The 15,720-nt window shown below is 44.1% G+C and overlaps 1 protein-coding gene across 2 annotated transcripts in view; it reads right to left on the reverse strand.

Moving 5' to 3' along the window:
• Positions 1-1,101: 1,101 nt before the first annotated feature.
• The window catches only part of Ep300 (E1A binding protein p300), a 75,138-nt gene continuing 60,519 nt past the window's right edge, over positions 1,102-15,720 (reverse strand). For both annotated transcript variants that reach the window (XM_048354825.1, XM_048354821.1), the window contains 9 exons: positions 15,016-15,083; positions 13,685-13,835; positions 13,419-13,565; positions 13,092-13,205; positions 11,218-11,383; positions 9,111-9,275; positions 7,488-7,649; positions 4,635-4,916; positions 1,102-4,455 (listed from right to left, as the gene is read on the reverse strand). In XM_048354825.1, the coding sequence (XP_048210782.1) occupies positions 2,254-4,455; positions 4,635-4,916; positions 7,488-7,649; positions 9,111-9,275; positions 11,218-11,383; positions 13,092-13,205; positions 13,419-13,565; positions 13,685-13,835; positions 15,016-15,083 (3,457 nt within the window). In that variant the 3' untranslated portion in view covers positions 1,102-2,253. The remainder of the gene's footprint in view (positions 4,456-4,634; positions 4,917-7,487; positions 7,650-9,110; positions 9,276-11,217; positions 11,384-13,091; positions 13,206-13,418; positions 13,566-13,684; positions 13,836-15,015; positions 15,084-15,720) is intronic.

Below are 15,720 nucleotides of genomic sequence, written 5' to 3' on the forward strand. Positions count from 1 at the left end.
GCAAGTATAAACAATACATTTTATGGGGTTGGGATTGTATAAATTCACTTCACCTCAAAAACCACCCTTCTGCATTGAGACAAAGAAGTTGGAGCTGTTCAGTGGTAGTACAGAACCATAATCCCAGCAGACGGGGAGGTAAAGGAGGATCTCAGGCTCAAGGCTAGCCGGAGGTAAAAATTCTCAACAACTTTTAAATTAAGAAATCTGACCACCAGGTGCTGGTAGATTACACCTGTCATCCTCCTCAAAAAGCAGGGCCTGAGCACTGTCCCTGGCTTCTTTGCTCAAGGCTAGCACTCCGCCACTTGAGCCACAGTGCCACTTCCGGCTTTTCCTATATACATGGTGCTGAGGAATCGAACCCAGGGCTTCATGTATACGAGGTGAGCACGTTACCCACCAGGCCATATTCCCAGCCCCAGTATCACTTTTTTTTTTTTTTTTTGGCCAGTCCTGGGGCTTGGACTCAGGGCCTGAGCACTTTCCCTGGCTTCTTTTTGCTCAAGGCTAGCACTATGCCACTTGAGCCACAGCGCCACCTCTGGCCGTTTTCTGTATATGTGGTGCTGGGGAATTGAACCCAGGGCCTCCTGTATACGAGGCAAGCGCTCTTACCACTAGGCCATATCCCCAGCCCCCAATATCACTTTTGATAGTACTTGCAATATTATTTTGTTTCCACTTGAACTTTTTTTTTTTTAAATTTTTTTTGGCCAGTCCTGGGCCTTGGACTCAGGGCCTGAGCACTGTCCTTGGCTTCTTTTTGCTCAAGGCTAGCATTCTGCCACTTGAGCCGCAGCGCCACTTCTGGCCATTTTCTGTATATGTGGTGCTGGGGAATCGAACCGAGGGCCTCATGTATACGAGGCAAGCGCTCTTGCCACTAGGCCATATCCCGTCCCTCCACTTGAACTTTTGAACAATCTAAAAATTTGGACGTTCCTTACATATGAAGTTAAAAAGACTGTAGGCTGATATTTTCTATTTTCTTCTGAGTAATCAGGGGTTTTTGTTTCTTATGCTGGGAATTGAACTCAGGGCCTTGCACATAGTAGGCAATAAAGTGGTGGCCTGAAGAAATAACACAAAGTCAGGATGTCTGTCTCACACAGTTTATTTAACAATAGGTAATAAGAAATCAAATTTAACAGTCTATACAGTGATCCAAAGTTCATATTTATAAGTAATCAACTTTAATTCCATGATTTACAACAGTTGAGGGTTTTTGCTTTCTATTTTCAAGTTTTACAGAAAACGTGTGTTGTGTGTGTATGTGTGTGTGTGTGTATATGTGTGTGTGTGTGTGTATGTGTGGAAGGGGAGGGTAAAGAGGAAGAAAGCAAGCAAAGAAGAAACCCCAGGGGCATTTTCCATGTTAAAATCATCCCACCGGAATCGTTTCTTACCCTCTTTTTAATTATTTTTCCTGTTAGATGTAAAAATAACGAAAAAAAATTCTTTAAAGAAACAAAAACCACAATATATATAATACATCAATTTGGCAGCTGCCCCTGTATATTTTGAAAAAGTCATTTTTCTTTCTACATGTACAAATTATTTTAATACTTGAAGTTTTACGCTCAGACTGACGGAATAGAAAAATTTCTGGAGCACAAAAGTTGACTTGAAGGGAGGAAAGGGAGATTTTTTTTTCTTAAAACATTTTTAAAAGAATGAACATCTTTGCACCCAGAGAAAAAATTGGTATTTTAATATATATTTATATATATTTATTTATATATATATATAGATATATATAATGTAATTTTAAAGTAACATTAACCCCTTTTGTCCTCTGGTTTTAGAAATGCTTTTTTTTAAACTCTTCCATAAAGTGAGGAAAATAGGGAAAAATGTCAACCATCTGCACCAGTAAATAATAACTATTAATATTACATATTTTCATTAATTTAAAAAAAATAATAAAACCTATTGGAGGTGCAAGGCAGCAGGAGCATATGGTGGCTTCAGGCCTCAGCCTCCTCCCAGTGCACACTTGAACCACACACACAAGGGGAAAAAAAGACTGGGGGTAACCAGCCATAACAAAAATATATTCTTTGTATTCTAGTATCCCTCAGGTTCATCTTGCATGTTTGCTTCAAACCACAAACACTACTGCACAGTTCTTATGTGTTCCAAGGAAAATTGTCTTTTAGGCTAAGAAAGATTCAAAAAAATTGTTTTCAGTACAAAAAGTCTTGTTAAGAGAAAATAATTTTTTTGCTCCCAAAATACTACAAGGTGTCTCTAGTGTATGTCTAGTGTACTCTGTGAGAGGCTCGAATTCAAGTCTGAGTTATCGGTGCTGAGTCCCAGGTCCGTGGCGCTTGCACCATGGAGGTTTGCCATGCCTGGATTGTTAGCGAGCTGAGATAGCATTGAATTCTGGTCCGGACTGGCAAAATGCCCTTGTTCCATGGGGTTGGCGGCCTGGGCAGCTACCAGTCCTGGATGTGGGGAGCTGGTCTGTGGGGAAACATGGTGTGGAGAAGGCTGAGGCTGCATCCTTGGAGATGGGCTGGAGTGGGGGGGCTGGGATTGCGGCCGTGGGGAAGGGACGGGCTGGGGAGATCGAACTTGATTGGAGAGAGAATTAGGAAGCTGTTGGCCTTGAAGGTGTGGGGACTGGGCTTGACTGGGGAGCATATGCTGCTGGGGGCTCATGGGGTTGGGCTGAGCAGGTGACCCCATCTGTTGCTGAAGGAGTCGCTGCTGGTAGGCCTGCAGACTGGCTCCGGCCTCTGCTCCCAAGCCCTGAGGGAGCTGTCCCATCTGTCCCATATTCCCCTGCTGCATCTGTTGCATGTGATGCTGCATCCGTTGCTGCTGCTGCTGCTGTTGCTGCTGTGGGGCTGGATAGCCAACTCCTTGAGGCTGCTGGAACTGGTTGTGGCCGGCCATTCCCGGGCCGATGCCTGGCCCTGCGCCCTGCTGCTGCATCATTTGCTGCCGTCTCAAGATGTCCCGGAACTGCGGGGGCATGGTGCTGTGGTTCATGTTCATCTGCTGCGCTTGGGGGCTCATGCCTCCCATGGGTGGCTGCAGCTGCGGCTGCGGCTGCGGCGGAGGCAGGCCAGCCCTCTGGACGCCGGCCTGCATGGGGTTCAGATTCTGCAGGGCTGGGTTGGAGTGGACGCCCTGCTGCCCCGGCATGGCAGGTGGCTGCAGCCCCGGCTGGCCCTGGGGCATGCCAGGCTGCCCAGGAAGAGGCTGTGGGTTCGAGTTGGCATACTTGGCAGCCCGTTGTTTGATGAATGCAGCCAACAGCTGGGGGTTGGCGTGCAGGATACTGAGCACCTGTTGCTGCTGGAGGGGAGAGCTGGGAGACCTGAGAGTCCGCAGGAGGTTTTGTAAGGCTTGTTGAGACACAGTGCCGGGTTTCAGTGGGCTCACACCTACTTGGCCCAGTCCTGGTTGCGGAGCCATGTTTAAGGGCTGACCATGTTGGGCCACTGACATCATGGCGGGCCTTGGCATCCCAGACTGAAGTTGCTGGGGCTGAGGCAATCCTCCTTGAACCCAGGGGGGCTGCTGCTGCATGGCTGCAGGCCCCATCCCGGGTTCCATGTGGCCACCAGGACCTCTGGCCATGGGCGGCGGGTTCACGCCCATGGAGGCCATGGGCGTCATCTGGGGCATCTGATGCTGAATTGGCCGTTGAAAGATTTGCACGTGGGCCATCTGGCGCTGCGTCTCGGCTGCCCTCTGGATCTGCATGGCCATTTCGACTGCTGCAGGTGGGGGTCCGGGCAGGGGTGGCTGAGCGGTCTGAGGGGGGGTGGGAGGGGTCACCTGGCCTGCCGCCTTACCCTGGGACACAGGGCCCGCAGCTTGAGTCCTGGGCAAGTAGGGTGGCATGCTGCTGGGAGGGGTGGGCTGGGGCTGCGTGGGCGGCTGGGGCTGGGGCGTCTGTGGGGTAGCTGGCTGCTGGCCAGTGGGGGTGGTGGGAGTGGCAGGGGTTGGAGAGGGCAGGCCTTGCTGCTGCCCCGCCACGCCCGTCCTCTGCATACTGGCCATCCTCCTGCGCAGCATCTGCGCCTGCTGGAGCCGGTGCTGCAGTTGCTGCTGCCGAAGCTTCTGCTTGATGTTGAGGCAGAAGGGCACAGGACACTTGTTCTCCTGGCAGTGCTTGGCGTGGTAGCAGCAGAGGGCGATGAGCTGCTTGCAGATGGGGCAGCCGCCGTTGGTTTTGCGTTTGCAGCCTTTGGTGTGCTGGACCACCCGCTTCATCTTCTGGCAGGAAGGCAGGGAGCAGTTGGCGTTGCGGCACTGGCAGGCGTGCACCAGGGACTGGATGCAGCGCTGAATGCTCAGGCGGCGCGAGTCTCCTGGGCTCTGAGTGGCGGCGGCCTGCTGATTGTTGCTCTCGTCATCTAAGCCAAGGCCTAGTTTCTCCATTTTGTGGTCATGATTTTTAGTGTTATAACAGGTGATGCACAAATCATAATCCTGAGGGAACAAAGCGTAGGAGGTTCAGGTCAGCCAAGATTTAAGCCGTTAAAACCATGTTACTCTGCGCCTGAGCCATTATATAGAACAAAACCAGCTTCGCCAGCAAGCTTCTTTGTCACCCCTCAGGCAGGGAGAGCAGCCCCGTAACCAGCCCTTCCCAAGACCCAGGTGCCTACCTCACAGACAGTGCAGTGCCAGCGCGTCTCCACATGGTGCTTGCATTCATTGCAGGTGTAGACAAAGCGGTCCTGGCTCTGTGTGTGCAGCTCCACCAGCATGCACATGGTAGACCACTGGGCTCTTCTTAACGAAGAGAATTCCAGATGCTTGTCCCTGGCGAGGGTGAGGAATGCATCTCGACCATCCATCAGATCACAGGGAATTAGAGGGTCAGGATCAACAATGGGAGGCAGGGAGTTGGCAGCAGGACCAGCAATGAGGCGAATCACAAAGAAGACCTGTCAAACAGACAAGCTCACTCTGACTCTTGAATTGGGAGTGGCACAGCCTCAGAAAGGAGTCAGGCTATCTCTCTACATCTCAGCAATAAGTGTACCCACGGTTAATATGCAACCCTATTTCCTTCTTCTCCCTGCGTCACTTATCCCTGTTTCCTTTTAGGTTAAGTATAATAGACTTATTACCCTTTTTATTTTATCCAGTGTATTCTTCTAAATAAGAATTGTGTTAGCCAGGTATAGTGTGGTACACATCTGTAACCCCAGCCATGTAGAAGGCCTCTAAAGCTAGCCCTTGGCAATCATGAGACCCAATTGAAAAATAACCACAAGGGGGGAAAAAAAGGTGGTGTGTATAAGTGATAGAGCTCTTGCCCAGCAAGAATGAGGTGCAGAGGTCAAATCCTAGTTGTGACAACAAAAAAGAACATCTTAGTTCATGTCCAGCAAATGTACAGTAGACATTTTGCCGCTCAGGCGGTCTACCACTCAAGCCATAGCACCACTTTCGGGTTTTTCTGTTTACGGGGTACTGAGGTACTGAGGAATCAAACCCTGGGCTTCATGCATGCTAGGCAAGTACTCTACCACTAAGCCACCTTCCCAGCCTGAGAGATGGACTTATATCTACTTTCACAGTATGTATATTTAGTGCGTAACCCTGAAATAGCCCAGGACTATGCCCATAGTTTAAGTCAAACAGATCATAACATACTCTAAGTGACAATAAATATTGCTTGAACGAGCTAAATAAGCTAGATAACAATCATTACAAGTTTGAAATTCCATACCCACAAACAAGCCTTCACCTCCCCTCTCTCCTCCACACAACTGCCATTTCCTATAAGAACCTGATTATATGTGACAACAAGGTTGAACGGTAGGGGAAGAGGTGCTGTGGTTCAACTGAGTTCAAGCCCTACAACCCACAAAAAAACAAAACAAAATTGAGTGGTGTATAAATATAAAGTAATAGACTGGGTGCTGGTGGCTCAGGCCTGGAATCCTAGCTACTCAAGAGGCTGAGTTCTGCGAATCACAATTTGAAGCCAGCCTTGCAGTTTAAGTCCATGAAACTCTTACCTCCAATTACCCACAAGAAAAGTGGAAGTGAGGGTGGGGCTCAACGTGGTAGGGCTCTAACCTTGAGCAAAAGAACTCACAGAAGGCCCAGGCCCTAAGATCAAGCCTTATAATCCACAAAAAAACAAAACAAAACAAAACCAAAAACTTTTCACATATAACAAAGCAAAATCTTTTAAGAGCTATAAAGGATAAGGAACAAATGCCAAAAGCTTTTACATATGGATATATCACATATCAACTTCAATTAAAACTGAATTTTTTCTTGGTTGCTATAACCTTTTCACCATCATAGCTTTTTTTTTTTTTTTTTTTGCCAGTCCTGGGGCTTGGACTCAGGGCCTGAGCACTGTCCCTGGCTTCTTTTTGCTCAAGGCTAGCACTGTGCCACTTGAGCCACAGCGCCACTTCCCCCTTTTTCTATACATGTCGTGCTGAGGAATCGAACCCAGGGCTTCATGTGTGAGAGGCAAGCGCTTCACAACTAGGCCATATTCCCAGCTAGTAATGGGACTTACAGAAAGGGTTTGGGGCCTGTCTATATGAACTTTTGTTGCTCAAGGCTAGCATTCTACCACTTGAACCACAATTCCCCTTTCAGCCGCCCCCCCCCCCCCCCCCCCCCCCGTTGGTGGTTAATTGAAGATAAGAATTTCACAAACTTCTGCCAGGCTGGCCTCAAATTGTGATTCTCATATCTCAGCCTCCTGAGTAGCTAGGATTTCAGGAACCAGCCTCCAGCACTCAGATAACCTTCACCTTCTTAACTCACTGGTGTGTCCGCTTATAGGACTGATAGGCTAACTTTTGGTTGGTAGTCCAAGAGTCCACACATGCATAATTGGCTTATTTCCAACAAGATTACAGGTGTTGAGCCACTGGCTCTGGGATATGAGAAAGCTCTTCCTTTCCCTCTACTTTGTAACCTACTTTTTGGAAAACTGAGTTGTCATTTTTATGGATTTCTTTTTCAGACTTCTAATAAGGAGCTTTTGACCAAAGCCCTTTGCTAAGGATTATAAACAAAGTTAACCAACTATTCTTATACTTTTTAATGTGCTGGTTCTAGGGCTTGAACTTAGGGCTTGATACTCTCCCTGAGTTTCGGGGCTCAAGGCTAGCACTCACTCTACCACTCAAGCCATAGCTCCACTTCTGGCTTTTTGGTAGTTAACTAAAAAGTCTCAGACTTTACTGCCCAGGCTGGCTTTGAACTGTGATCCTTAGGTCAAATATGTGAGTAGGATTTATAGGTATGTATGAGCCACCAGTGTTCACGCTCCTATTTTTGGGTAAGAAACACCCTAACTATTGAGATTTAAATACAGAAACACAGTCCACCCTAAGTACCTTCTGTTCTCTTTCCCATTGCTGTAACTGATTTCCCGTGCCCCCACCCCCATGGCTAGTGTCCTGCCAAAAGGGGGCAAGGGGTGTAGTTGCATAGAGCCCAGCCCAGCTACTTCCATCTTGGCAGCTGCCTCTTACCTCTTTATGTTTCTCCATGGTGGCATACAGTTTCTGAGATAGATCATTAGACACATTGGGCATGCCAGGCTTCTTCTTGTTGCCCCTACTGAGGCTGCTTTTATTTTTGCTGGTTTTCTTATTGTTCTTCTTTTTAGCACTTTTGCTGTCTCCTTTTGTCACCTACAGGACAGGTTAGAGATTGGCATTGAATGAATGGTTGGACTAGAACAGTGGTTTCCTGTGATTTGTGTGGAAGAAGAGGAGGAAGAGAAATGATCAAAAACACTTTTTTGGGGGCTGTACTGGATTTTGAACTCAGGACTTTGTGCTTCCTAGCAGGTACTCTGACCACTCAGCTTTGCCTCCAGCTCTAACTTCTTGTTTTTGTTTTGGCCAGTCCTGGGGCTTGGACTCTGGGCCTGAGCACTATCCCTGGCTTCTTTTTGCTCAAGGCTAGCACTCTGCCACTTGAGCCACAGCGCCACTTCTGGCTGTTTTCTATATATGTGGTGTTGGGGAGTCCAATGCAGGGCATGTTCATGTATACAAGGCAAGCAAGCACCCTTGCCACCAGGCCATATTCCCAGCTCCCTTTACTAACTCTTAAACTGTCTGTTTCTCTGCCAGGCCCGGGGCTTGAAATCAGGGTCTGGGAACTGTCCCTGAGCTTTGTTTTTCCTCCTCAATGGTGGCATTCTACTACTTTAGCCACAGTTCCACTTGCGACTTTTTTTTTTGTACTTTATTGGTGTAAGAGTCTCATGGACTTTTTATAGTATTTAAGTATTTAAATAGTATTTATAGTATTTATAATATTTAACTGTGATTCCCCAGACCTCTCTCTGCCTTGTGAGAAACTAGGATTATAGGAGTGAGCTACCAGTGCCTGGGCTCTACTCTTTTTGAAGTTATTTATATACCCTATCTCCTAAACTCATTCGTAAGTTCAATAACTAACTTTTTTCTTAGAAAGACCAGAGTTTTGCAAACTTTGTTGATGGAATGTAACCAGGATCTGGGAAACAAAGGGTAACAGCACTGTGAACAGTACACGTGAGGGCTGGGAATGTTGTTCAGTGGTAGAGTGAGTGCTTGCCTAGCATGCAAGAAGCTCTGGGTCCGATTCCTCAGGACCACATAAAGAGTAAACAGAATTGGCGCTGTGCTAAAGTGGTAGAATGCCGGCCTTGAGCAAAAGGAGCTCAGGGACAGTGCCCAGGCCTGAGTACAAGCCCCAGGACTGGCAAAAAAAAAAAAAAAGAGTATGTGAGTGACATGCCAACAGACCTTGGTTTCAGCCCTTTTCAACCATATTCTAAAATTTCAGGAGCTTACAATAACAAAGCAAACACCATGAAGTGGTAAAGACTATTTTCAATTGCTGAGGGCCTGAAATGTCCCAGTGAGTGGAGCTACACCCCCAGAACCTAAAGTTTTGTTACTGGAATAGGGGGAACATTGTAAGTCAATGTAGATAATTGTAGACAAATAACTAGCAAACCTAGTACCAGTACTGTTTCACATAGCTAACAATAGTTTTAAACACCAGGCAGAGAGGTGGCTAACGCCTATAATCCTAGCTACTAAGGAGGCTGAGATTTGAGGATGTAAGAATCAAGGCAGAGGAAATAATGACTTTACATCAGTGCTTTCATTGCTGGTGTTCTCTTCCCTCTTTCTTTCTTCCTCTTCCTGTTCCAGTTCCTTAATGCTTTCTTCCAGGACATTGGGCCAGAAATCACCCTCAAAGTACGGCAATTCCTTAGCACTTGTTAATCGATCTTCAGTAGCTTGTTTTAAAATATCCTGTAAAAAGAATCCAAGAACAAAAAATTAACTGAATAAAAAATTGAAGGGATGGATGGGGCTCGGAGATAAGGAGATGTAACATTCATCTGAGCAAGATTCACTGTACTCACAAACGAGTATGTTCAATTGAAATCCCTTTGTATAACTACTAAAAGATAATACTGTAACACTAGATACTTAAAAGTGTCTTCTGAGGAAAGACACTAGAACTTATAGGCACAGGAAGGAACTTCCTGAATAGAGTCCCAGGCGCACAACAAATAGGGGAAAGACTCAACAAATGGGACTACTACAAATTAAAAAGTTTCTGCACAGCTAAGGTCATAGCCACCAAAATAGAAAGACAGCCAACGATATGGGAAAGGATATTTACCAGCACAGCAACAGACAAAGGCCTGATATCTGTCATCTACAGAGAACTCAAAAAACTAAGCCCCTCCAAGCCCAATAAACCTATTAGGAAATGGGCAAAAGAGCTAAAGAGAGACTTCACAAGAGAAGATATAAAAATGGCAAAGAAACACATGAGGAAATGCTCAACATCCCTGCTAGTAAAGGAAATGCAAATAAAAACAACCCTGAGATACCACCTCACCCCAGTTAGAATGGCCTATACTCTGAACTCAGGAAACAACAAATGCTGGAGGGGCTGTGGGGAAAGAGGAACCCTTCTCCATTGTTGGTGGGAGTGCAAATTAGTACAGCCACTTTGGAGAACAGTATGGAGGTTTCTCAAAAAGCTCAATATAGACCTACCCTATGACCCAGCCATACCACTCCTAGGCATCTATCCTAAACAGCAAAACCCAAGATATCAAAAGAACATTTGTACTTCCATGTTTATCGCAGCACAATTCACAATAGCCAAAATTTGGAAACAACCCAGATGCCCCTCCACAGATGAATGGATCCAAAAAATATGGTACTTATACACAATGGAATACTACATAGCGATTAGGAATGGTGAAATATTGTTATTTGCAGGGAAATGGTCAGAACTCGAACAAATAATGTTGAGTGAGACAAGCCTAGAACACAGAAAACAAAGGGGCATGATCTCCCTGATATATGACTGTTAACAAAGGGAGATGGAGAGACAGTAGAGACCAAGTCTGTGAACACTGTATATGTGCTTGATACATTGTATACTGCATATGGGTCTACCTGACCTAGACAAGGGATGGGAAAACAGGTTGTAAGATATCACAAGAAATGTACACAATGCCCTACTATGTAACTGCACCCTCTTTGCACAGCACCTTGTAAAAAAAAAAAATTTATGTTCAATTGATAATTAAAAAAAAAATAAATAAATAAAAAATAAAAAAAAAAAATAAAAAAAAAAAAAAAAAAAAAAGTGTCTTCTGCAAGCAGGCAGAGATTTTGTGTCTATGCCATATGCCAGGGAGGCATTCTTGTTTTTTTTTTCCTGTACTTTGGAGGAGAGGACTATTATCTGCTTCTGTATATCTGAGAGGCAAATTATTCTGCCACGGCAAATGTAGAGGTGAAAGCACAAGCGTTTACTTTTCAGCATTTCCCATTCCTTGTCAGGGTGTCTGGAAATAGGCAGGACCTCCTGTAAACCCCAATTGGCATATCAGAAGCTTTAATTGCTAACTACATGAACTGTAAACATGATCTTTTGTGCTGCTTGGGAAAACATCCAATATTTGCCTGAATACAGTATATCACCTTATGAGATAGTAAATTGGCTGCTTAGCATAAATTTTAGATTGGTGACGGTACACTTCATGACTGACACTAGCTCTCCTAACACCTAGTTTTTACTTTGAAATTCTTTACATATACAAAACTTAAAAATGTTAAATTAGCATAACATCAATTACATGAAAGAGGTTCAGCAAATAAAGACCTACTAAAAATGAAATAATAGGAAAGAGGACAGCAAAAATAGTACGTCCATGTTCTAACTGACCTTGTAGTCGTGGACAATACGCTCTGATACAGCCTTGTCAAGCATCTTTTTGTACCACTCCTGTAGGCGCTTAGGCTTGGGTATCTTCTGGTCAGGGGGATGACAATGGAAGATATAGTCATCGCCCTCACTTGGTGGACAGGCCCAAATATGCCCTGTTGTGTATCTTAACGACACAAGGAAAAGGAACATCAAGAAAAGAAACTGTCCATTCTACACAGTACGTTACATTTTTATCTTTCAAGGGACAAGGTCTCACTGTGCTGCCCAGCATGGTTTCATCTTTTCCTCTACAGGTACATTTCTCTCAAGATAATATATATAGATATGGGCATGGCTCAAGTAGTAAATAAAGTGTATGCCTAGAGGAGGCTGAGTTCAATAAAACAACCATGAAGTCTACAATTCGGTGTGAGATTAAAATTCTTAGAACAGGGCTGGGCACCCCTGGCTCATTCCTGTAATCCTAACAAATCAGGATATCTGAGGATTGAAGTTTGAAGCCACCGCAGGCTGGAAAGTCTGTTTTCAATAAACCACCAAGAAGCTAGAAGTGGGGCTGAGCACAAGCCCTAAATTTATGAAACAGCTCAGCAACAGTGCTCAGGGCACCTAAGTAGTAGTAGTAGTTAGTAAACAAACAAACAAATAAATAAAATAATAATAATAATAATCTTAGACCAGCACTACACATCATCTACAGCATTAATAATTTATCTTACACTGCCCACTTTTTTGTAGTCTAGGAGAACTGTTACAGATTTCATTTATAGATGTGATGACTCAGCTTTGCGTAAAAAATTTGCACTTCTTTTGGGGCTGTAGGGGTGGCTGGTGGCACACAGCAACAAATGGGGAGGGATGTTAGTCCTTGGGCTTAAACATGGGCATTGTCTCTGAGCTTCTTTCTATAATCATTTTTCATTTTGTCAGTCCTGGGGTTTGGACTCAGGGCCTGAGCACTGTCCCTGGCTTCTTTTTGTTCAAGGCTAGCTAGCACTCTACCTCTTGAGCCACAGCACCATTTTCTGTATATGTGGTGCTGAGGAATTGAACCCAGGCCTTTGTATATACGAGGCAAGCACTCTAGCCACTAGGCCATACTCCCAGCCCCCGGCTTCTTTTTGCTCAAGGCTAGTAACACTCTACCACTTGAGCTATATATAGCTCCACTTCTGGCTTTCTGCCTGGGCTGGATTAAAACTGTGACCATAAGATCTCAGGCACCTAAGTACCTAGGATTACAGACATAAGACACTGGTGCTTGGTTTTCAACCTTTATTTTTAATTACTAATTTTTATTAGTCTACATTTGACAAGCAACCTTTGTGTAACTAAATAAAATAAAACTAAACCAAAGGGGGATGGGAAGGTGGCTTAGCAATAAGAGTGCTCGCCTACCTAGCATGCATGAGGGCCTGGGTTTGATGACTCAGCACCACATACACAGAAAGATCTGCAAGTGGCACCTTGGTCCAGTGGCAGAGCAAAAGGAAGCCAGGGACAGTGCTCAGGCCCTGAGTTCAAGCCCGAGGACTGCAAGCAACAAAAAAAGCCCTAAACTAAAATTGGTGGAACCAGTATTTTCCTATAAAATTTAAGAAATTTGAGATTATAGTTTACCAGGGACCAAACATGAAGAAAAGTTATTAATACATAATTTAAGATCCTATCTCACCATAGTATCACTTTGCAAGAATGCAGTCATTATACTCAAAGTATACTATGTAAAAACTGAAGTACATAACTTGAGGGTAGGTATGATGGGGAGAAAATTGGGGAGAACAATGCAAGGTACAACACAAAGAAGTACTATACTCATAACCTGACTTATGGAATTGTAATCAACTACATAACAATAATAACATACTTACCCTAATTTCTTGACATACTCTAAATATCCAATTAAAATTTCATGGTATACCGCAGTCCTCAAGCACTTAGGACGGAAGAAATGAACACTATCGAGGTAAGATATATATACTCTCCTATATCAAACCAGGAGAAAAGAGATCATTACACAGTGATTGTGGGGCTATAGCCACATCTCTGCCTAAGTATGCTTTCACTATACTGTTACCATTTAGCAGTGTCTGCTACACCCCATACCCATCAACACTTTCTTGAGCCTCTATGCCTTCTCATCTGTTATGACTTAATTCCCAATCCTCTCCTGTATCAGAAGCTGTACATAGTTGTACCTCTGGTTGGGTGGAGGACAGTCAGAGCCGTACTCTTGAACATGCATGCCGAAGAAGCACAAGTCAACACCATCAATCTCTTCGAAGGCAAAAAGGGCTTTGGTTCGGTATGGAAAGGATTCGGCCATCTCTCCACTATCTACAAACCTGCACAATTTGGATTGGGGGGAAGACCACAAACACATGTCATTCTTTTGGAATCACCAGTAGGAATTGGAATATGAACAATTATGTACCCATAAGAAAGAAGGGGAATTGCTAGATACCTTGCTTTCATGCCTGGCTTGACTTCCACAGTTTTGTCAGAAGCATGAACAACCCTAACAGTGACCTCTCCTGATTCAGGATGGTTCTGTCGCCTCAGAAAATCATTCACACGATTCTCTAAAAAGGTGCCGAGCCTGGTAGACGGCAACCCTAGGAACATAAAAGCCAAAGTTACCAAGGTTCAAATGTTTACTGTTTTGAGAGGTGATCTCAGCTAAACAAAATGTAGTGTGTGCTTATTTTTTAAAAAAATTGTGAACACGTGTCATAAACGGAGGTATGGCTTCCTGTTCTTTTCTGCATCAGAAACTTGAGCCATATCCCCGACCTTCCATTATTTATTTAGAAAAGGTTTAAATTTCAGAAGTTAATTAACTGTAGAACGATGAACATCCATATACATATTACCTAGGTAATGAGTTAACATAGGAGTCTAGGTTGATAAAATATCACAAAAACATCCACAAACAAAAACTACAGTTAAGATTGTTTTTGGTTTTTTTTTTGTCATTTGTGAGGCTTGAACTCAGAGCTTAGGCATTGTCCCTGAGCCTCTTTTTGCTCAGCTACCACTTGAGCAACAGCGCTACTTGGGGTTTTGACATTGGCACTAAGAGTCTCACAGGGACTTTTCTGCTGCGGCTGGTTTCAAACTGCTGGCTTCAACCTGTAATCTTCAGATCTCAACCTCCTGAGTAGCTAAGCTAGCATTACAGCCACTGTCACCCGGCGCCCTGCCCGTTGTTAGTTAAGTATTTTCCAGGCCGGGATATAGCTCAGCAACAAAGCGACTGCCTATCAAGTGCAACGTCCTGGGCTTGATTCCCAATACAAAATAAAACAAAAGACATGTCCCATATCTGGTCCACATTAGGAAACTTTTCAAAGAAGGTGAGACATGGTTATGTTTTCTGTATTATAGAAAAATACTTTTCTTTAATAACTTGCCTTTTTTTTTGTTTTGGTCAGTCCTGAGGCTTGAAATCAGGGTCTAAGTACTACGCCTAGGCTCAAGGCTAGCACTCTACCACTTGGAGCCACAGCACTACTTCCAGTTTTTTAGTGATTAATTGGAGCTAAGATTCTCACGGACTTTCCTGCCCAAGCAGGCTTTGAACTGCCAGCCTCAGGTCTCAGCCTCCTAAGTAGCAAGGATTTACAAGTGTGAGTCGTGGTACTCAGCTACAACTCAACTGTTACTTAGTAGGCTATAGAATCAACTCTACTCTGGTTAAATAATATTAAATATGGATAACAGTGACTAGATGCCATCTACTAACTAGGATGCAGATGTTTTGTCAAGATTTATACCCATAAGAATTAAACTTACTTTTAGCAGAAAACTTATTCTCTTTTCTAGTTCGTGCAGTTTTCTTTAAACATCCATCACAGACCAGTCTAAAATGCAAATCAACATTTTGCTTGATAAACAATGTAGTCAAATGGATAAAGTAAAATATAACAAAATCTGTCACAAAACTGGTTATGATGCTATAGCAACTCACCCCCCTATAAAAATCTTAATTCCCTACAAAGCCATTTGGTCTATCATTAATACCATGATGTATGATCTCCCCGCCCCCACTGGTCACTGAGCTTTTCTTGCTGAATGAAGGCTAGTGTACTACCACTTAAGCCACAGTTTCATTTCTATCTTTTAGGGAATTAATTGGAGATAAGAGCCTCCTGGACTTTCCTGACTGGGTTAGTTTAACTTTGAACACTTCCTCAGAGCGCAACCTCTTCCGTGGCCTAGATTATAGGCATGAGCTGCTGGTGCCTGGCTTCACAATGTGGAACAGATATATAAGTATAACTTGAAATAGCCAGAATTAAATGTGTATGAATTAAAAGACTACATGCAAAACTGTTATTTGCTAATTGTTTCCCAGTCTAAAGCAAGCTTTGGTTTTGGAAGGACCTTACACGGAACATTACAGTAAATGCTCTTGCTCTTATAACTAAGTAACATTCCAGGGCCCAAAGAAAACATTTTAAAAAACTTTAAGGGCGGGGAATATGGCCTAGTGGTAAA

Source organism: Perognathus longimembris, chromosome 1 (genome assembly GCF_023159225.1).
Source record: "Perognathus longimembris pacificus isolate PPM17 chromosome 1, ASM2315922v1, whole genome shotgun sequence".
Classification (NCBI taxonomy): Eukaryota; Metazoa; Chordata; class Mammalia; order Rodentia; family Heteromyidae; genus Perognathus; species Perognathus longimembris.